This window comes from Dysidea avara, chromosome 8 (genome assembly GCF_963678975.1).
Source record: "Dysidea avara chromosome 8, odDysAvar1.4, whole genome shotgun sequence".
NCBI lineage: Eukaryota > Metazoa > Porifera > Demospongiae > Dictyoceratida > Dysideidae > Dysidea > Dysidea avara.
The window spans coordinates 35507923-35531638 of NC_089279.1; the positions used below are offsets into that span (position 1 = coordinate 35507923).

The 23716-nt window shown below is 37.2% G+C and overlaps 1 protein-coding gene and 1 long non-coding RNA gene across 2 annotated transcripts; one reads left to right on the top strand and one right to left on the bottom strand.

Moving 5' to 3' along the window:
• The first annotated feature begins 5305 nt into the window (after positions 1-5305).
• Positions 5306-5820, top strand: LOC136265056 (uncharacterized). Its single transcript, XR_010705363.1, has 2 exons — positions 5306-5454; positions 5501-5820. It is a non-coding gene; the product is annotated as an uncharacterized lncRNA (long non-coding RNA).
• Positions 5821-9998: 4178 nt separating this feature from the next.
• LOC136265051 (coactosin-like protein) lies at positions 9999-23561 on the bottom strand. Its single transcript, XM_066059827.1, has 4 exons — positions 23368-23561; positions 23226-23320; positions 23022-23179; positions 9999-10277 (listed from the first exon to the last, which is right to left on the bottom strand). Exons 1-4 carry the CDS (start codon positions 23451-23453, stop codon positions 10170-10172), a joined length of 447 nt encoding a protein of 148 aa, XP_065915899.1. The 5' UTR covers positions 23454-23561; the 3' UTR covers positions 9999-10169.
• Positions 23562-23716: the final 155 nt, after the last annotated feature.

Below are 23716 nucleotides of genomic sequence, written 5' to 3' on the forward strand. Positions count from 1 at the left end.
TCTTTAAAGAATTTCAGTTCAAGTATCTCCGTAAAATTCAGTAATTTTAAAATTGGTAAATCTGTAAATTTTAGACTCTGTAAAATTCCGTAAATTTTCGTTACATCTTTTCAATCGTCAATTATCATTATTATTATTATTATTGTTTACTGAGCAGTCAGCCCTGCTGGTGTGCTCAGGAATCACATAAACACAAATACATTAGGTACAATAATATGATTGGAGTCTAGTCATAAATAGATCAGTATCTACAATTTCAATTGTATCAGTTGGTAGTATGTTCCAGTCATTTATTGTTCTTGAGAAATGGCTGTTTTGGTATGCCGTGGTGGATGAGGTAGGTAAGATATAGTGAATATGGTGGTATTGTCTTACTGGTCGTGTTTTTTGGTAAGTAATAATGAGGAATTTGGAGTGATAATGGTAGTGTATCTTATGCAATATTTGTGACCTAGATAATTTCCAACGAACTTGTAATGTAGGCCATTTTAGCTGATCCAACATTAGAGAAACCGAACTGAATCTGCTATAGTCATTCAACACCCAGCGTGCTGCTCTTCGTCGTACTTTCTCCAACTCTGAAATATCTCCTAGGGATCCCAGACAGCAGATGCATACTCTAGTTGCGGTCTCACCATTGTTAGGTAAGCTGATTCTTTAACTTGCCTTGAACATAGTTTAGATTGCGTTTTGAGAAATTGAATGTTCTAGATGCTTTATTGACAACATTTGATATGTGAGGTGACCAAGACATGTACAGTGATTTATGAATTAAGACTCCTAGCATATGTTGATCAGATATATCTAGGATGTGACTGTGAAGTGTGTAATCACGAGTGAGTGGTGATAAGGATCTTGTGCAGCGTATAACTGTACATTTACTAACATTGAACTTAAGTTGCCAAGTATCAGCCCATTCTGACAGTTTATTTAAATCTTCTTGAAGTCTGTTGATGTCTTCTACACTATTGATAACTCTATTAAGCAAGCAATCATTAGCGAACAGGCAGAGTGGTGAGTTGATGTCTTTAGTTATGTCATTCATATACAATAGGAACATTAGAGGTCCAAGAACTGTGCCTTGTGGTACCCCAGACATTACCGACACTGGGCTAGAGGATTCACTATTTAAAACAACACACTGAGCACGTTGGGTAAGCCAGGTTTGGATCCAGCTATAAGTACTACCATTAATTCCATAATATCTTAGTTTGGTCAATAAGCATTGGTGTGGTACTGTATCGAATGCTTTAGAAAAATCCAATAGGATGATACATGATCTATCTGTTTCTGATGGTCTAGAGCAAAGGATATATCTTCTGTAAGAGTAATTAGTTGAGTTAAGCATGAATGATTAGATCTGAACCCATGTTGATTTTCAATTAATATGTTGTTTTCGTTCAGATGGTTCATGATGGAATGATATATAATGTGTTCCATAACCTTTGCACAAATGGAGGGCAAAGATATGGGGCGATAATTACTAACACTATTGTGGTTACCTTTCTTGAATACTGGACATATGTTGGCTTTTAACCAATCAGATGGCAATGAGTTAGTTGATAGAGAATGATTGAAAATTACATGTAATATTGGTGTTATTTCATCTGCGCAATGCTTCAAGATGTAAGGGGATACACGGTCTGGACCACTAGCTTTATTTGTATCAAGTGTTATAAGTAACTTACGTATTCCAGATTGTGAGATAGATATATCAGGCATGTTGGGTACTTCAATATTACTATCCATAGTAGGCATTGTTAATAAGTTTTCCTTTGTAAACACAGATTTAAAGTGATTATTCAAAGCATGTGCATGATGGATTGTTTGGTCACCTATAAGTAATATCGGAATTTCACGTTTATTTTGTCTTTTGGCTCTTCTTTCTGGAGACACATTGTTTTGGACGGGTAGTTGGTCTAGCGAGTTTGAAGCTAATCGGGGGAAAAACCAGGGAGGAGTTTTTGTTTAAAAATTTTATGGCCTCGATTTCCCGATTCTCGTTCTGTCGTCCACAGGGGGAGAGAAACGTCTGGTGTAAGCTGGGATGGGGAAGGCTGGTAACACGATAAAGGTCTCCAGAAAGTTTTGGACACATTCGTGTCTTCCTCGGGTAGCTACGGTGGTTTAAAGGATATTTCACGTAGTTTAACGAATCGCCACCAATCCCGGATCAAAAGATTCGCCTCAAATTTTAGAATTGAATGGTACCGATCCGATTGGAATCCGACCAAGAATGACGGGACAGTGCCGGAAAAGAGTTATAGAATTATTATATAGATAATTGCAGGACTCTGAAAGAGTATACGTGCAATATAGTATGTAGTTAAGTTAAGTAGTTAAATAAGTATAAAAAGAATTATAAATTATAATTTGTTTAAGAAATCAGTAGCAGATCTACGGAATGCTTCAAAGGAATCCAAATTAACAACTGAGTCAGGTGACTCAACTATTCCACAATCTGACAGTAGCTAGGAAGAAACTGAATTTGTGTATATCAATTCTTGAAAAAGGTGTTTGATATCTTCTATTGTGCCCTCTAGTAACAGTGTCGATGAGAGATATCCTTTGATGTTTCTTCTATACATTAATGATATAACAGAACATGTAAATTTGCCACTACGGTTATTTGCTGACGACTGTTTACTTTACAGAATTATCACCACCAAGGAGGATGCCATTCAACTTCAGCATGATCTTGATCAACTACACGAATGGGCAACTAAGTGGCAATTAAGATTCAATGTAATTAAATGTACTATTATGCGGTTTACCAGATCATTATTACCAATTATTTTCAACTACAAGCTAAACAATCACAACTTGGTACATCAAACCAACACTCCTACCTTGGTGTTATATTGGACAACAAACTATCATGGTCTCCACATATTAGTAATATAGCTGCTAAGGCCAATAGAACATTAAACTTCTTGAAACGCAATCTGAGTTGCTGCTCGTCTAACATCAAAGCAACAGCCTACCTTACGATAGTACGACCGTCAATGGAATACGCTGCAGTCATCTGGGACCCATACCACCATAACAATATTCAACAGCTAGAGAAAGTACAGCGTAGGGCAGCTAGATGGGTCCTAAATGATTTCAATCGATTCAGCTCAGTCACAGCTATGTTACAGCATCTTTCTTGGCCAAGCCTTCAGCTGAGACGTAAAATATCCAGATTACAAGCACTTTTTAAATTATACATCAAGATTATTCACTGTCAATTCCTCCTCATTTTATTTCAATGACAAGATCCACCAGACTATATCACCCACATCGTTTTATTCTACCAAATTCATCTACCTATTCATACCAACAGAGCTTTTTCTCCAGATCAATTAAGGATTGGAACAACTTACCATCTTCCATCATTGAGAGCAACAATATTGACTCTTTTTCAGCGGAACTGCAAACATTGTATGGAACTCAATAACCGTAATCTTTGTAACTACGTAGCTAAATTCATTTTATGATTGCTTTTTTTCCTGAGCATATCAGCTGTGCTGTCTGCTCAGTAACAACAATAATAATAATAATATCTCATAGGGTAGTTCTAGTGCGACAGAACCTTGCAATATCTTATAAAACATCCTCGAAAACATCATCAGTCTACTTACTTGTCTTCTAACCTCCAAGCTACACCATTTAAGCTCATTCAGGATACTGGTAACACTACTTGAAAAATTACCTTACAGAGACAGTAACATCTATGAAAAGAGTTTCAAATCTGAGTTTTTCCAAGACGAAAGCATTGCTTGATAGAGCAGCTGCTGTGGCTATAACTTCCTCTCAGAGAATCTTTTATGCACGTAGTAATCCAACCTGGACACTTTAAGTTAAGGCCACTCCAAGTCATACCTTAGTTTCTGGTCACTCCCAAGCCTACAAATGGATGCGGGCGGGCGGATGATCAGGACTTCAGGACTATAGACTCTACTGTGACAATATACTGTATGGTATTATTATTTGCTCAATTTAGCAAATTCATGTTGATTTTATACTTAACCAACAACATAAGTAGTTGTGCTTCGGCAAAAAATGCACTAGGAAAGTTGTTGATGGATCATGGCTAGCTATACACTGATGTATAGCATTTAAGTATATATTTATTTATTTATTTAGAATATACTATAGGAAATGTTTTGCTCATGTAGCTACTTATGCTTTCCAAGTGAAATAAGTGTCTCATTAGCTATGTCAGGAAAGTATTACTATGACTTATAGCTAAGTTGTTCAAATGATCATGATACACAATGAAATTTAACTTCTATTTTCACATCAGAAATTCTTCATTCAAATGTAAAGTCTTAGCCCACTAGCTATGTGTTTCCAGCCTTCTATTCAGTAACCTTGAGAAAAGTAACTGTCAAAGTTTTGAGTCATTGAGTGCTCCAGACTACTGTTTTTTAGTGATCATCTGGGAATGTTTAAACTATAAGGGTTTCTACTTGCCAATCTAATTTTAGTTATGGGAATGTTTAAGTTTAAGCTCACTGAATGTTGCCGGCTTTCCATACCCCTGTAGTGTTCAGTGATAAGGAATTAGACTAATCATTAGAGGACTACATTTGAATTATAAAGTTAAAGCTATGGCCCATCTGCATGGACTAGTAGTTAATGCTACTGAAATTACTTTGGTTACAGAAGCATTAGTAACAGTTATAATCTGAACAGCTATATAATCAAGGACAAAACTAGCTATAGTTAGAAACATTTTATTAGTGTGGCATATATACCTAATATATACCTAATATTAGAGTTAAGAGTAGTGTGACTGCTCTATTGGAATCCCTGAATGCTCTATTAGAGTATATCGATCTTTTGCAGTAAAAAATAAGTGTCTTGCTGGGTCACGTGCACTTAAGCACCTGTAATATTAATAATAGTCCTCATAAACTAGGGTTTCAGGTTTACCATGCGGGCGGGTGACCAGAAACTAAGGTTTGACTTGGTGTGGCCTAAGTTTTGTAGTTAATTATTTTTGTATGTATCCTTGCCATGCCTACGCGGATCTTATCTTTGTAGTCGCATGTGTCCGAGGCTCTGTATGTAATTTTGTCATTTCATCATTATTCTGATGGTTTAAAAAAAAAAAAAAAAAAATCATAATCATAATCAGACACCACAAATCTGGCAGCACGTCGCTGAACACTTTCAAGCTTCTCAATGTTAGTCTTAGTATATGGTGCCCAAACTATTGATGCGTATTCTAGTATTGGTCTCGTAGGGTTCTTCGCGAGGTTCTTCGTATGCCACGATATTCACTCTCAACATTGCTCAAGTAGTTTATCATCAACTCAAAGTATTGGTGGTTTGATTTTATTGGTCAGTTTCTGGTGGCAGCACGATCTGTGCAGATTTTTGGCGACAGACAAAATGTTTCTTCCTCTGGAGCACAGGAAAAGCAGAGCAGCAACTGTGCCGTGGATCAGCAATGACCAGTACTAGGTAAAGTACCTGCATGCGGAGTATGGTTATAATTGAAGTTTGTTAGCCATCTATATGCTGGGATTCGGCCAAAATGACGCGATTTTGCAAACAAATACCAGAATGGTTGATACATCAGTGAGACAGTCTCCAACAGCAAGGATACGAAGCTTATAAACACCTAACAATACGGCTATCTCGCCCAGTAAACGCATAGAGCAATCCAATGCATGAAATAGGCACTCACGTGATCGATATTCAAATCTCGGAAAATACAACCATAATCTATTCCAATGACATTAAAATCACTTGGAATCAAGTGACAATCAGTTTGTGTGCATTAGGTTCAGCATCTCAATTAGCCCAGCAGTCTGAGACTCTCCCTATGATGCCATCACAACATAAAACACACCTGCACTGGCCCAGACCACACCTGAGTGAACAATTAACACAAATATTTACAAAAGGAGCATACTGCATGGTTCCTATTCAGAAATGAAAGCGATTTCATGGGTATTTCTGCGATTTGAATTTCAATCACGTGAGTGCCTATTTCATGTATTGATTATGATTATGACTAAAGTACCGGTAAAGGCACAGCCTGTATACCAGATCTGCACACAATAGTACAATTAACCATTATACAAAAGTAAATCTCGAATCAAGTAAGTAATTATCTAATAAGGATTTTAAATTATTTACAGAATTTACGTTGACTACAACTGCAGGCAAAGCGTTCCAATCATTAATTAACCTATTAAAAAAATGTTTTGATCGACAGTTTAATCGAGTGAGATTTGAAAAGCTTAAACTGATGTCCCCTTGTAATGGTGGTATCGGAGTAGGTATATAGAGTGGAAAAATCTGAATTAAAATAGTTAATAATCTTGTAAAGTAGTATCATATCACCTCTATGACGCCTGTGAGCCAAGGATGGTAGCTGTAGCACTGCTAGTCTCTCTTCGTATGGTTTATCTCTTAATGATGGTAATAAACGTGTAGCCCTACATTGGACTTTCTCCACTTTCCTTTGATCATAGATATTTAACCCCCTATGCTTTGATCAAGTACAAAGAAAGGCCCCATACTGCGTTACCATATTCAAATCAACATATCAGAATCTAATTTAAAAATTTCTTAATTAATCCTAGTAATCAATTAGCTTTTGCAGCAACCTCTGCGGTATGCAGGTGGAACTTAAGTTGGTGGTCCAAAAGTCTTTGTAAGAATCAATATTGTCAATAACCGTTCCATCCAAACAATATAGCCCATAGTGATGCATCGGTCCAAGGTGCATATGTGTTCTAAAGACCTATTCAATGAACAAAGAATATTGGTATCTATTGACAGCAATATCAGTAATTAGAAGTAACAAAAAATAGTCAATTTAGTCCCTAGCTGCTGTATCTTCAGCCTGGCTGTACTGAGTCCTATCCTTCTCTAATCTCTATTCTGCAACAACAACAAAAGCCTTTTATTCAAAGAACTATTCAAACAACACTCTTACCACTGGCTATAGACAGACCGAATTCCTGTTAAAAAGGTCCTTTTATCCTATCTGTTGACCTGTCATATGACATCACTTTTGTAGATTCTAGGTCATTTTATAAGGTTTCATCTACACATGTTGATGACTCAGTTTCTGTAAACAACTTAATGTTACCCTTTTCTTCAATATGCTTGCACTTTAAGATATTGAACTTAAGTTGCCAACGAATTGACCATTCATAAAGTAAGTCCAAATCATGTTGTAGTACTCACTAGTTCGCACGACTCGGAAAATCTTAATGTTGTCAGCAAACATATACATGGGACTTGATACAACCGAAGGTAAGTCATTGACAAACATCGTGAATAAGATGGGACCCGACACTGGACCCTGTGGGACTCCACTTGTAACAGGAATGGAATTAGATTTCTTTCCATTAAGCACTACTTCTTGTGTTCTGTCCTTAAGAAAATCTTTTATCCACTGTAGCATCTTACCATGTATCCCAAAAGAAGACAATTTTTGAATCAAGCATTGGTAGGGAACTGTGTCACAAGTTTTTTGAAAATCTAGATATATCACATCAACAGAGTCACCTTTGTCTAAGTATTTAGTGAAATAATCAAGTACGTTAAGTAATTGAGTAGTACACGATCTGCCAGGTACAAATCCAAATTGGTAAGCTGAGAGCAAATTGTTCGATATTAAATGACTTATTAGATGATCTTTAACTATAGACTCCATTAACTTACCAAAAATGGACGTAAGACTGACTGGATGGTAGTTACTAACATTGTTTCTAGCACCTTTCTTGTGAATGGGTGTCACTTGGGCATTTTTCCAGTCATGTGGTAAGGTTCCACTATTAAATGATTTGCTGAAGATAATGGACAATGGGATAGAAATAAATTTACCCACAGAATTTATTATAGATATTGGCCAGCCATCTGGTCCTGGAGACTTATTGTTATGCATGTTCATAATTTTATCTAAAACAATATCCAGGGTGAAATCTATCGACTCAGATATGGGAGGGGAACCATTAGGGTCTATTGCAGGGGTAGAAGTGATATCTTCATTAGTAAAAACAGTTGAACAATAATTATTAAACAAGGTAGCCATTTCAAAATCAGAGCATGTCACAGTGTCATCAGAACGGATCAATTCAGTAATGCTGGGGCGTGTCTTAACTTTGGAGTTTACATACTGCCAAAAAGCTTTAGGCTTGGATTTAACATTCTGAACTAATTGCTTTTCATAGTCCTTTTTAAGGTTGCGAGTTAGGCTTCTAAGTTGATTATTTACAGTTTTGAAGTTTAATAGATCAGTTGGAGGATGAGTTGAACAATACTTTTCCACAATTTGTTTTTTTTTGTTTCTTTAAAGAGAATACTTCAAAATTGGAATACAAACTTTTCCTTTCTCTTTGTTTATAAGTAGGTAGCCACCAATCCCATTGTAATTCTGTATGTTGTAAAGTAAATAAATAAAAATATAGGGAGTCAGAAACATGTATCTGAAACTGTGAAGAATGCAGAGAAAAATTCCAGACCCAGTGGTGACTTGATCCCCCGCAACATGCAATCTAGGCATGCATCAAGGGAGCCACAACAACTGGGATCTGAGATATTTCTGCATTCAACCATACACTACTTAATCATTGACTTCTCAGCTCTCACCATCAAAGGTTTTTATATTAAGTACTATCCCACATAATAACTATTTGTGCATTATTATTATTATTAACACTTTACAGTGACCAGCACTGAAGGTCTGACAGCAACATGTGCTGCAGCCTTAGGATTACCTAACCTAATTTAAGGACTTAGACTTAATGACTTGACTTAATGACTGATAAGGTGTAACAGAAAAGGGGCCAAAGTAAGGAAAAAATAATCAGTTATAATCATGTAGCTAGTAAAACAATAGCTGTAAATGTAGCACAATCAAGAGGACTAATAATAATTCCTGGGATTAGAGCATTAATGTCTTGAACCATTACAGATTTTTAAATCTATCTTGCTCACATGGATCCAATGCATAATTGACCCAAAATTTTAATCCCCTGTAAGCACTTGGACAAGTCACATGCGCTAGCTGATTCAATCTTCATTTCAATTGTAGTTTGGGTTTAGCCATACAAAGTAGATAAGATATAGCATTCAGTTCAGTGTTCAGCTTTGATCGGTCAGTTAATTATTACCTAGATATATACAGTAAGTCCAACATTCTATAACCTATAGCGGGTACTGAAACTGTATGCATACAATTAAGCAATGGGCAAGCCTGAGCTCCTTATTACATGCTGTTCTTATTGCCATACATGTGCAAGGTTGCTGGCTAAGTTTATAAGTTCTAATATGTGGCAACATGCGTGTTTTCTTGGATACCGTGATGCATATAGGCACGTACACATGCACAACCTTCTTTCTCCAAACATAGAAATTTCATGTTTAAAAACTGAACCTATTTATGGGATGGGACATTGATAGGTGCAATATAATGGTAGTCTGTAGTTGGTGGCTATTTTACAATATTTAGTCCATACTGTGATATACATTCAAGTATACTAATCCTTAACATCTGCATGTACAGACAGGCTCAGCTGGGAACGATACATAACTACATGCATAACAGCTCATGCACAGTTCAGTGGCAGATACAGGGGGGTGCAATGGTTTCAGCTGAAACCCCTCTGAAAATAGCACGTGCCCCAAATTTATTGACAACTTGTCGTGTGGGTGATAAAATCACCAAGAGTTATACATAGTGTTATAGTAGGACTTTCTACTGGCGAAACTCCATACTTTCGCCTTTGAAATCATGTTTACAGCGTTCAACAGCAGGTTGTGACTTTTTGTTTTTGGTCTTTGACTTACAGCTAGACTGAAGTTGAGTGGAATCTGAAACTCCTCTGAAAATTTCTAGATCCACCACTACAGTTAGTACAACATTTAGAATATTTTCTTCACCTTTTCAAACACACTTTCTGTAACACTTTGAACAGGCTGTAGGACCAGGTGTCCTACAGACCTTCAGCACTTGTGCTGTAAAGCCCAAATTTTAAAAACAAAAATTCACTACAAATAGCAAACAAGTAATCTGTGATGAAATGATTAGATTACAACATAGGAAAAGTATATCTACATGGTATCTTAAAACAGACTAAATATATCTACAATATCTACAAAGAATTCAGTAGTTCTGATATGAATTTGTTGATGGCTAGTAGTGAGTTACATGGCAATCAGCGGCCAGTACCATATGCTGCTCCACTAGCCTTCTCCAGGTCTTTCAACATCTTTGACTGACTCAACTCGCTTCTTGTGTCACAGAGAAACTCTTTTCCAAATTCCTAAACAACAACACGTTGTAGTAATAATTTCATGAGCCTCAAACAATGATAAACAATATTGTGACATTCATTTAGGCTCTTCTTCACAGATTATAAAAATCAATTATATAACATTGAAGAAAATACAGCTTATTGCAGCAGCAAACCAAAGCCTTTTAAAAGGTATCGGTTAATACGTACAATTTATGACAATTGCAGGATTCTAAAACACCATACAGGGTGGGCCATGCTTCATCAAACATCTTGTGCTCTCAAAGAAAGGTTTGACCCATTTAACTCTGACTCCTCAGTATCGACATAAAATATTCTCATGTTGAAACTAACACCAATAAATTATGGTTCCCAGAGCCCTACCCAACACTTTGTGTGAGACTCGGAAACACAGCTACATTATGTTTGTACATTTGGGAATATGATAAAAGATTTTCATTATAATGTTATACACCAATTCTAAACATCATGCTTGGTTGTACAATTACACATAGCAACACATCATAGGACAATCTGCATGTTCCTTTGCTCTATAAGAATGGCCTTTTAGTGATATGTTGTGTACAGTGATCTATAGCAGAAATAATGGAGGTGGCTGAGTCAGGTGGGTTATGAACAAGTAACAAAAGTTTGCCTATCCTTATCCAACAGTACAGTGTAGTACTGTTTAGTAGGGCTCCCCACTAAAATGACTAGCACCTGGCAAAATGCTGCCGTCATAAAACCAACACATGCACATTATAACATAATTAAGGGCTTGATTATCTCTATTACATTTATGCATATTCTTAACTTCTCATTCATGGCTCTGCCAAGACCTAGACAAGAAAATAAACTAGTAGCAAAATACTAACAACTTATTTGATAGTCCCCTGATTTTTGGTTCAGGAAAATTAGTGAACAGAACTACTGTAACAGCATGTGCTTACAGGTGTACCAGTTGTTAAGTGTGTTCTTGTACTGTTACCTTGTTTCCTTTCCTTGTACATACCTTGTTACTGTCCATAGTCAGTATTATCCCTACAATTTATGCCTGTTACCAGCTGATACACGACAAGACTATGCCCACCTTAGTCTTAATATTATTACATCATAATATTTTTGTTCGACACTTACTCACTATCCCATCACCTAAAGCAGTATGGTCTTAGTGCATCTAACATCAAATCCAGTGTTACAAGCAAGAAAACACTCACAGAAAGTCGAATATTTAAAAAATCACCAAACCCTGATGTTTGGTCCACATGCCTGCCATGATCGCAAGAATACAGGCCAAATGAAGCAGCACACAGCCACCACTATTTGTGTACTACATTTCACAAAACTGATCCAAATTGCACACCAGGCAAATCAAACTCTACTCAGGCTGTCTTTTCTGGATGGTGTGGAGAGCTTGAATGGCGGTTTCTGGCCTCATGAAGGGCTTGGCTTGGCAAGAATCAGTGGTTTACTGGTGGATGGCCTGATAACGTTGGCCAAACGTTCATTCTGTTGATTTTGCTGCATATCAGCCACTAACAAGTCAGCACAGCCCTGTAATTTCGTGTCTGGAATTCAATCATGGTCTGCCTCCATTTTGAAGTCTACCCCCACCACCCTTCTCTCCTTTGTGAGCACTCATGATACTACTTTGCTTGTCCAACTGCTCAGATATTGTATCTCTAGCAGGAAACTCTACAAGCAGCTACAAGTACTGGAAGTGGTCTGAAAAGTAATAGATTGATGCACTGTTTGTGCATATTTCATACGTGCGCTTGCTATCCTTGACAAGTTTCAGTTCTTTAATACCATTTATCTCGAAACTTCTAATGTGCAATTTAGATCATTTTTCCAAAATCCAGTCACATTTCATGACACAATAACAAACTCACCTATGGCATGTGCCCTTGCTGGTTGCAAGAAGGCTTTCCCTTTTTTCCCAATTATATGGCCATAATCTTCAAGGAATCCATACAGAGGCATTAATTTTCCAGAGCATATTTATATGCCACAAAACTGTTTGAAGTGCTTAAGCTACTGTAAGAGGGAGTAAATACCTATAACTGCACTGATAAAATGATCTCATGGTCCCCTAAACAATCAGAACATGCTTGGAGCATGCAGTGACTATGCCCCATTAGTGATCTAGCTGCAATCAGCTATGGTTTAGCTGTAGACATGGCAACCACACCCCTTCATCTAATGTGCTTAACCCTTCAAACCCGGTAAACCTATATTAAGGCTTTGACGCATGCCTCTATACAAACTAAAATACACTTTGCAGTATTAATGATAGAAAGATCCCACAGCCACTACATTACTCACCATGAACTCCACAATAACATGGCACCAACCATTAATGCATTTGGGTACAACGCCTTTCATCACACCACTTAGAAAACAGACTTCTTCATCATGGCTGTACACTGCTTCATTGAAAAAGGAATATCTTCACCATACTTGGTGCTATGGCCTTAAACTAAGCCATTAGAATCCTAATGTGCTACGGAATCCAGTGGTATACAACAGATCACGTGATCTTATGACGGATGCTGGTATTATTAAAATTCCATCAAATTCCAGCAAAGATGATGTCTGCCATGTTTCCAAATTACTCTTTAGTGTTGTATAAAACTGATTACACGTTACTGTAGTGCATCATTTCATGTATAACAATATCCTACAATATCCTGTTATGCAGTAATAGAAACCTAACGCTCTACCTATAGTTCACACTTACGCATTATTTCATGTTCAAAATTTATTCCAGGTCCACCAATAAATAGTGAAACAATATTTATGAATGATGGTAGCTATTACACATTACAACATAGTTATGTGACTTGGTTGCAGTTTACTATAAGTAGCTGTGTTTTGTTTAGTTTTAATCATCTTACTATAAGCAGTTGGAGTTCATGCAATTATAGTATGGTCCTTATTATTCAACTTGTCCCCTAAGCGTCAACTTTGAGTACATATAACTTGCTATATAGTAGTGGTAGTTCTAGAGCTGAAATACTGGGGGCACAGCATGTATATTGTGACACATGTTGTGTTTGTGTCTCATGACATGTGACAGAAAATTATTCTGGCATCTCTAATCAACAGTAGTATAAATTTGTTGCAGTTGCTTATACCAAGAGTTAACTCTTACTTATAAGTATAGCTATCAGCATTATCTTACCAAACTAACATGATAGTATCCATCAAAAAATCTTTTGTTCTAACAAAAAGATTTTTACTGAAAACAATTTAGCTATTTTTTTTTTATAGAGTTTTCACAGCTTTACTGTAACTGCATAACGGGTGAGAGGACACTGTCGGAAATTAAAGCATTTTACTGTATCTGCATTAGCCACTAAAGTGGCTATTGATATTCAACAATCAATGACTTGTATGTACGGAAGGTCATAAAGAACCAAATGGTGTACTGACTGTGACATTCCTTTACCAAGCTATATGATGGTTTAAACACAGGAGTGTAATTTGTATAATGTTTAAAATGAAAATATCCTTGACATTGGTGAACTCTGTAGATTGTAATTGTGTGGAAAGTTTATCTGTTGTTCTACAGGTTGATATGGTCCGCTTTGGCATCGTCACTATCAGCAAGATTGATCGCCTTGTTACAAGTGGAACCTTTATGTGAGCTAATGGCGATTCTGAGGAAAGATTTTCAACTAAAATCAGGTGAAGAAGACCATGAAACAAGTACGGAAACAGTACTAACTGCATTAATGTTAATTTCTGCCATATATACAAAGCAGTTGTTACCTAAACATCATATATTTCCATGCACTTCTTATAGTAGTTCACAATAAGCTTAGCATACCAAATAGTACAAGATCATTTATCTACATGCAATCTGAGTAACTGCTGTCAGAACAGTCTATATTGCCTGACTGCTTTATTAGTCAATTCATCTATCAAGTACCCTATGGACTTGCCATAATGTATAAGTCAAGAATTAGTTACTTATTACGAACTCATAGTATAAGTTACACAACATTGAACACCAAACATTACAATATTCACAATCTCTACACTATATAATATCAAGCTGAAAAGCCATCCATCTGTCTGTCAGCTTGCATTTCATTAATTGAGTTTACATGCTCTTCTCACCAGTTGCTGTACATAGTTTTTCCATAAAACTTTTAAATAAAGCTTCCAACCGCCATCATTAATTTTGTCATTCACAGCACGTTGAGTGTAGGGATATAGAGCAAATCTTACTGGAATTGTTTCGATAAATCACATGCAAACTGCAAGTAAACACATATTCAACTTTCATCACTCCTCCAACTAGGGCTGCACCGATTCTAGTATCAGCATCGGTATCGGGCCGATACTGCTGTTTTCATGAAGTATCAGGATCGGTCATTATATTATTGCAGATACTGATTCTTATCACGTGCGAGAATAAAATAAGTTTGTACTTGCTTAGGCATCCACGTAGGCTTGTACTTGCTTATTTTACTAGTACAGTGGATGCCTAAAAACATCAAGTATAACACTAATAGCTAACTACCAGAAAAACTACTGATCTATGCTGAAACCTACGTGTGAAAATGCTTTACTGAGAAAAAGATCGATATACTCTAATAGAACAGTCAATAATTCTAATAGAGCAATCAGGTAGAAGTGACTGTTTCAGTATTAGAATATTTTGTGTTTTTGTAAGCACCATTATTATATTATCTACACTTCTCCAGAAGAATACTGGAATATCCACTGATTTGCATTTCAGTGACTTCCTTTTTTGTGAATCTTGATTGGCTACTTCATTATAAACACGAACCATACTGAAAACGTGTACAAGAATACCATGAAATGCATTATAAATGTGTGTGCACTATGATGTAGCTACTCTAAGGTACTTGGCATCGGTACTTGTACTTGCAGATACTTCCCAGCTGAGTACTTGGTATTTGAAGTATCGGTAAAAAGTTGAATCAGTGCAGCCCTACCTCCAACTATGTTTAACACTTATGGTAGTGCAAGATCCATGCAACCTTATGTCAAAGTTGAGTGAGGTTAGCATTAGTTGAACGTAAGGAGACAATTGCACTTACAACACTGGTGCACACTGGTACCAGTAATATGTGTTCTATTGTGCAGATACAAAAGTTGCACATTTAATTGTCTACCTCAGCAGTAAGTACTGAGCTATACGTGAATAAATTGCATTGTTTGCACTGTACTTTTGCAGGCCAGGCATATGTTTAAAACATAGATAAACGTACAGCAAAAACAAACTAGTGAAATTTCACCTACTCTAATACAACACATGCACAGATTCTTGCTCACAAAGGTAAACATTTTTTTTTAAGTGACAGATGGACAAGCCAGTGAGTTGGTTGATAAAACGTCATGCATAAAAAGGTTCAGAGGATGAAAAAGGTTCTACTTATGAAAGGATCGAACTAATGACTTGGGGTTAGCAGTCCACTGCAAAAACAGCAGAGTTGGTTTTGAAGGAATGTAATGTGAACTTTCCTACATACAACGGTATCAAAGGTTTAGAATGCATTGGAAGGTGGAACTGTCAAATTTGGGGTATCAAATGTTTAGAAGGTAAGGGATAACCCTACAGCCAGAACTGCAGGATTTTGGGGTATCAAAAGGTTTAGAATGTGTCGGAAGCTATGGGATAATCTTACAACCAAGGTGTAGAACTAGGAACTGTTGGATTTTAAGGACTGGTGTTAAAGGTGTAGAATATATTGGAAGGCATGGGACAATTCTACAGTTGAGGTAAAGAACTGCAGAACTGGGATCTTTAGGCGGTAGGTGAAGGATGTAGAGAAAGCTATGGGATTGTGGAGCATTGGAGTGCAGGTTAGGATAAAAGTGAGAGATATTTCTACTAGAAGGTGTAGGACTACTGGATGAGCTGTAAAAACCAAAGGATTATTAATGGAAAATCTGGACATGTATGCAGGCATACACCGCTAAATGTAGTGTTGTGCGATATGGCAAATTTTGTATATTGCCTATCACAATTATTGTTCTCTTCTTTCATCATGATTCACGATACAATAAATTATCACGATATGCAAATTGCATGAAGTCATGGTAATAAATTGCTATAAACCATGTAAAATAGTTCCTAATATGCACTTTCCTCTGCATATAAAGAAATTAATACTGTCTTGAACATCATTTTCTGATGAAATTGCTACACCATCATATATCACAATATAACAATATTAATTTTTTTTATCACGATTACGATATAAAATTAATATATCACGATAATCGATATATTGCACATCACTAACTCAATGTACTGCAGGAAGCTAACAAAAGTGTGTAGTGAAACTAGTAATTAACAATAGCAAACTTCTAGCTGCCTGATGACTATAGTTCTTGACTTTACTGAAAAGTAATATTGATATGCATGCATGCAAGGTTGTGTGATAAGAAAGAACGCAAGTGGATAGACAGACAGTACAGTACAGTACGGTACATATAGAAGGGATCATGACCTTCCCACAAAATACTATTAACCAGATACCAGCTTCATAATACCTTCACAGTACCCTGGCAGCATTGGTTAAAAGCCTAAAAAAAGTGCCTCTAGAAACGTTTTCAAAGAATTGCTACAAAGTTTTTATTCTGACTGACTATAACTAATGTAATTAATAACTGCTTCAGACATTTCCTTTCACTATTAATGTCACCAGGAGCACATCTAATCCTATGGACAAGGGAGCATGTAATATAACTCTGTAAACAACAAAATTCAAACATGACTGCCATGAACTATAAAATAACTTTTAAAATTCCTTATCAGGACTCAAGTATGTCACGTTACTGGCACGACAAAGCAAAGTTATGGAAACGAAGTTGAATAGTATGACAGAAGAATGGTTGCTCAGGCATGGCAGGACAGCCTTCTACATTTGCTAGTGACACTAAATTACTCTGGTGGACTATTCTAAGCTGTTCCTTTGACTCAATGGCCTTCCTATTGAAGCAGTTTCACTGCCTTCACATAAAACGATGGAGTAGCAGCCCACTCAATGTATCCCTGTCGTATGCAAGAATGATGATACACGTCACTAACACAAGACACTGTGTTTGAATTTGGCCCATAATGTTAATAATGTACAGAGTTGCCTTGTCCATAGGATTCAATGCATTCCTGATATCACTGCAGCCTGACTGGTACCTTTTGATATACTACAGTAGATGTAATGCACACATCTTTGTCCTCCTCTGTGTCCCATTTCTTTTCACTGACAGCAACGTGTCGATTTATATTAATTTTCAGTTATGGATACATGAAAACGCAGCATGCAGTTTATCATTTGGTGTCATTCTTTTCTTTCAGTTTAATGCGGTGCTATAGAACTTTGAATTATAGTACAAAAACTATTGTAGCTAATGAGCTTGTAAAATTTCTTATATTTGTGTAATTCTTGCTAAGTTAAGTTTCAAATTATACTGAAGTATTACATCAGTGTATTGTAATGTAGAAAACTGTTGACAAAATTACTAATTTATGGTTATCTACTGAAAATATGTGGTATATAGATTTTTTGACACTATGAAAGATACTATTACAGAATAGCATTACCACAGTATGTGACCCGGTCTGCGAAAAGGGGTCTTATGGCCTTCAATTGCATGTACTTGGCAACCTGTAACTTGACTTGTGAATGTGATATCACCTTGAAATTTGGTCCCCTTATACCCTAACATAACACTATGACTTGGTGTAATATGCAGGTTGAAAACATGAGGAGTTATGATTAGTCAAACGTGACAATGTGGAAAGGCTATAAGACCCCTTTTCACAGACCGGGTCACATATAGTCATGTGGACTATGTCTTAACTCCTAATGAAACAGTACTCACAGACATGATGGCTAAAAAGAGTGCAAAAGTACAGATCAACTATCCTGTCTACAAGCCACTGGTATGCTGTTAAAATACATCCTGAAAATTGTGAACAATCTATAAGCTGCTAGGACACCTTTTTGCCTTCTGTGTTCACCCTCCAGTGCCTAACAGGTAAAGCTGATAATAAAAATAATCACTTAAAATAAATTAGTTTATAACCTTGACATTCAATTAAAAGCAACCTTATAATGCTAACTTAATAATTGGTAATTATTAAGTTGTTACATGGAAGATGTGTGACTGATCAGGTAGATATGTGTACATGTGAAACTATTCAATGTACAACTAGACCTACAACACAACAAACATGCTAATAGCTGGACCATATACTTTCAGCGTTTACCGTTCCCTTGATTCACATACATACATACATGTAACACTTTCACACCTCAGATCAAAGGAGCCACCCAGGCTACATTTCGTATGTACCCCAGCTAGTCAGGCTACATACGAAATGTAGCCCGGGCTACAACTGAGCAGTGATCATATAGACATTGAGGCCGAAATCGATTGTGGGGGTCGATTAATACTCACGTGATTAGGATGCATGACTTGGATTTCGCCATGAAAGCCACTCAGACGGAGAGCGTTTTGTTATCCTTGCCATCCTACAAGTTGAAAAACATTAGGCTAAGGCGAGAACTAGTGCTATAACTTATTCACCATTCGTTTCCACACATTTTCGAATACGGACATGCCCCCTCACGAAGCTACCACTCTGCATGGGGTAACCACTCTACAAGCAAGCTTACCTATCTAGACCCTTAGTGAACTCCACACCTTTTTCATAAATGATTCAGGAATAGTGATTAAAGCATTAAACTCGCGTAACCGAAATTCTCCATGATATCTCTAGGATGTGTCTGTTCATTGTAAGTGAATGTAACCAGAACATACTAGCTGCTGACCCATAATCGAAAATTTTAAGTATGCATATATAATACATCCAGTGGCTGCACTCGTACTGGCTTGGGTGATTGATCGCCCTGTACAGGCTATCAGCCTGATAAGTGTTACATATTAGCTGTAACATGGGGCTTCGGGCTATTCCTGATATGTATGCCCTCTGCCCTCGGGCAGCCAGGCATACATATCAGGCAAAGCCCTCATGCCCGTGTTACAACTATTACATGTATATGATACAGTTTATTTGCACAAGGCATTCAATAGACGTTCTAAGATAAGTATTCAACTGTTGAGCACTGAAATGATACAAAATCAGCCTTGCACCTTCCCAACACTAAAAGTAACATTTATCAATCTGGCTGTAGGTTAATCCACTGCATGTGTCTTATCAGTAAGTACAATGAGCCAGTGCTGCTGCTGATTTGAGCGAGAACTTAGACATAGTTTTTATTACATGATTTGTACAATTACACCCCACACACTATATTTAACTGCCTTTACATTACTTTTTGGCCATGAACAGTCATCAAGGTGACACATCAAAATTTTGTTCATATTGGGCACTATTTCACACAGTTAGAAAGTCAAAATACATTTCTTCACAACATAAGACTTGATCAAGTTGATATCATGACTGAACATGACAGCTAGCCGTAGGCTGGTGTTCAATTACAGGTAGGACAGTTGCCTTTCTTCTTCATAAACAATCAGAGAGAATATTCTATACTTGACAGACTGTCACACAAACAAAGCACAATGCTGTGAGGACACTTATACTGGAGAATAGAAGTGAGAACTAGTTTAACTGGCGTGTTGAGCAGATTAGAATTATGTAGCACAATTCGTTGAACAATAATAAAAGTGACTGGCATCACATGATGCTTTCTGTAGTCTATAGACTAATTATGTGGACAATTTTGCATTGTTGGTCCATACAAGAGCCTTTTGCTTTTGTTGGTGATTTTAACCTTTAACCAAGTACATGTCCTACAGCCAGCAGCTGCAGGGCGTGCACCTGGTTACTGTAATTGTTTCGGGAAAAAACGTGTGTGTGTAACCATAGATATTAGAGTACAGGGATTAGAAACTAGCGCGCGCCCTGAAACACTCCGCCGTTGGTGAATTCATGAGGCAAAAATGGTGTTTTCTGCTCTGGACTACTTTCTACGGGCGTGGAGTATTTCATGACAATCTCTTTATGTTTTACAAGTACTAGGCAAACTCCTATTGTAAGTCTTGTTGTGAGTTTTTGCCGCCATCAATCATTTTAATCTTAGTTGACATGATTTTTTTTGTGTACCTGTTGTGTTCATGGTAAGTTCACTTTCGACTGGCAAACAATGCCACAGTAACCCTAAAGTAACATAGTTTTGCATGGTGTACTTCATTTTATTATTCCGCTTGATTAATGCCCTTTGGCAGTCTCATCTCGGTTCTTTAAAATACTACTCCATGATTTATCAACTTCAACGCAAGCGCTGTTATGCGAGAAACATCTTTCAGTGGTACTGTGAAAAACTTCAAAGTATTGCGAAGACTTCAGCACTATTTCCCCAGTGGAACTAGACTTCTGTTCTTCGTAACAGGTAGACAAAAACGGAGGTACCCATTGATGATCAAAATCGTAAATGGCGATGAAAGCCACCCGAGACGATTAAACAACAGAAGTCAGAAGCATTAAAAGTCTTGTATATCAACTAAAATACCACAAGGTGGTTGAAATCAACTGTAAGACGACTAAACCACAAACTACCATCCTGTCCGCATGGATTTAATCAATACCGAGGAGTGCTTCAACCACAATCAATGGTAGATATACACAGCGCGCGCTCGGTTGCCTATCCCTTCTCTCTAATATCTATGGTGTAACTGTATGTGTGAGTCTTTGCCCATGTGAGCAAACAATTTTGTGTCAAAAGCAACCTAAATATGCGAATTGAAGGCTTTGTAAACATCGTATTACCAAGAGTGAATAATAAGAGAGGAGAGTGTCTAACGCTGTATAGTCCTGTAATAGATGATTGCGCAGAAGTTAAACGGCTTCTTTTCCGTGTAACTTATAGGCTTCTAGCATTTGTTCGTTTCGTTACCGCAATTAGTTTAGCCGCACTGTGATGAATCCTCGAGAATATTCGAAGACTGAACCAAAGACTGAGCTGGTACGTACAGGGAGCAATGCTCCTTCAATTGAAGAATGCTCAAAGGTAGGGTAACATGGCGAATCAGTGAAAATTTGAAGTGATATTCCGCCTAGCTTCAGTTCAGTGTTATTGGTTTCTCAGACGCGCTCCCCCAGAGTTATGTTCGAGGGTAACAGCCACGCTTCTTTACACAACAGAGCAATGCTCTTCGTGGTGAACTTGAACATTGAACGCACGCCCTTGTGTCTGGGATAGTCTTTGTGGTTAAATGCGAAAAAATACTAGCCAGTCTGTACGTTACGCAGAAAGGAAGCCGTTTAACTTCTGTGCAATCATCTATTACAGGACTATACGGCATTAGACACTCTCCTCCCTTGGTATTACACTTTCAAGAAACTAAGCTTTATGTTGAGGCCGATATTTTGAAATTTGAGTTAAACAGGTTAAAGAACACGTTGTGAAAACTTTCATAATAAACCAAATGAGCATGATACAACCGAAAAACAGAGTAATAGGTTTCGTAGGATACCACAAATTCCTTCAAAGGGGGCATGTCCCATACTTATGCGAACGAAAATTAAGGGCAGCCCTGAGGTTTTCTCTAAACAATTTGCAAGAGTAAACACGATGGACACACAATAAAACAGTTGAAAAGGTACTTTTGTGCGTAATTTACAGTATAAAATGGTTCGTTAGTTACACTTCCTTAGCAGTTATAACATAACCATGAATTATGAAATACGCTAAATTACAGTATTTACAAATCAAATCATCTAGCTGAATTAATAATAGCAATAGCATGAATATAAACTAAATTATATACATGGTTGATTAATTACCTACGGTATTTAGTTAGTATTAACTGCATGAGTGCCTGGTTTGTAGAAGTAGCATAACATCAACTTGTTTTCTATAGTAAAGCCTAACTGCAAAATCGTACTCAAAATACTTCTTTGCTCAAATTTTCAAATATTAAACCAACAGCTTAGGTCTAATCTAAAACAGATTACTATCCAGGACAGTGGACATTCTAGCTGGTGACCGAGTTGGCTCGGGATAGCGTACAGTGTGAACACATTTTGAGCTGGCCAACTCAGGTCAACAATATATAACTTGCTTCTGTTGGCCACACAGCGAGTATATTCTATGTTCTAAAACTGTTCTTCAAAATGGCTACGACGTACCATAGTTCTAGTAGACTTTGTGACAATTATGCTCGAACGACGTGTTAATAATCCTGGAGAAAGGAGCATCCACTAGCTTAAACATGGTGTCTCTAACATTGTACGGCTTATTTCAGCTGGTTCTGTGCTTCCTTGCTACAATTCTAGTGTCTTTTTATTAAGCGCCTAAATGATCAAAAGCTTGTGCACTTGTCTTAGCTAATTATTATTTGGCGCTCACACTATCAAGCTTGTGTCAGATGCAGTAGTGTGAACAAGTACCAACCCGAGTTCAATAACCCGAGTTGAAAACACTCTGGCTAACCCGGGGTAGTGTGAATGCAGTGTAAGCATATACTCATGCCAACACACTAGTAATTTTTAGCCATGTGGTGCCAATGGCATTTCATGTGCTTAAAGATGAGACATCACTGTGCTACCAAAACAACCACTATTAGAGAATTTAACAAATTATTAACTATTGCAGGAGGATTTAACACCCTGGCTTCTGGTCGTGGTCTCATTAACATTTTATAACGTGTTGCCCACATTGACTGCAATTTGGTCATGGTTATTGCCACTGTTGTACAGAGCCCACATTACAGCTAAATGAATCCTGCTATATATAGACTGCAAAACAATCATTAGCTTACCACGAAGACTTGTTTCACAAATGCTTTATCCGTGCTAACTTTACCCTTCTTGAGGACAGACACTGCTGGCCCGATCCATGTTATGAAGGCAAATTTGGCTCTTCGGCTCATTTCATCTCCAGTCTCAAATCGAACGTATGCATAAACCCTGTCGTTATCTGTGTCCAAATAATATATATAAGCTACACAACTAGTACAACACACCATTAAAATTCTCTTCCGTTTTGGAGAAAAGATCATCAAGATTCTCTCCGTTTCCACCTAATTCTAGTGTATTTCCCTCATACCTATAAGTAACCCTAAAATAGTGTGCAAAATTTGCTAGCACAAGAAAATGGTATCGTACCACTGTGTGTCCAAGTCGTTTGAGCGAACCTCTTCGTAGAATCTCTTCGCTTCACTTACATCACCTCCGAACAATTTAGCTGCCATTCTGCTGGATACTCTTTCAAATATACTTCCTCTGGAAACTGATGATTTTATGCTTACAAGCTAAAATGTGCGAAACCACAGCAATTAGGAAATTTAACTGCAAAGGTGTAATAATTAACCTAGCGGCGCCCGTTCTACCAGACTGAACTATTAGCGCCAAAGCATCCATTTATGGACACACCACAGGCTCGTACTTTCTATGCGCAGTACATACAGGGTGTACAATACTGTAATAAAGAATTCACATTTCATCATTTCATATC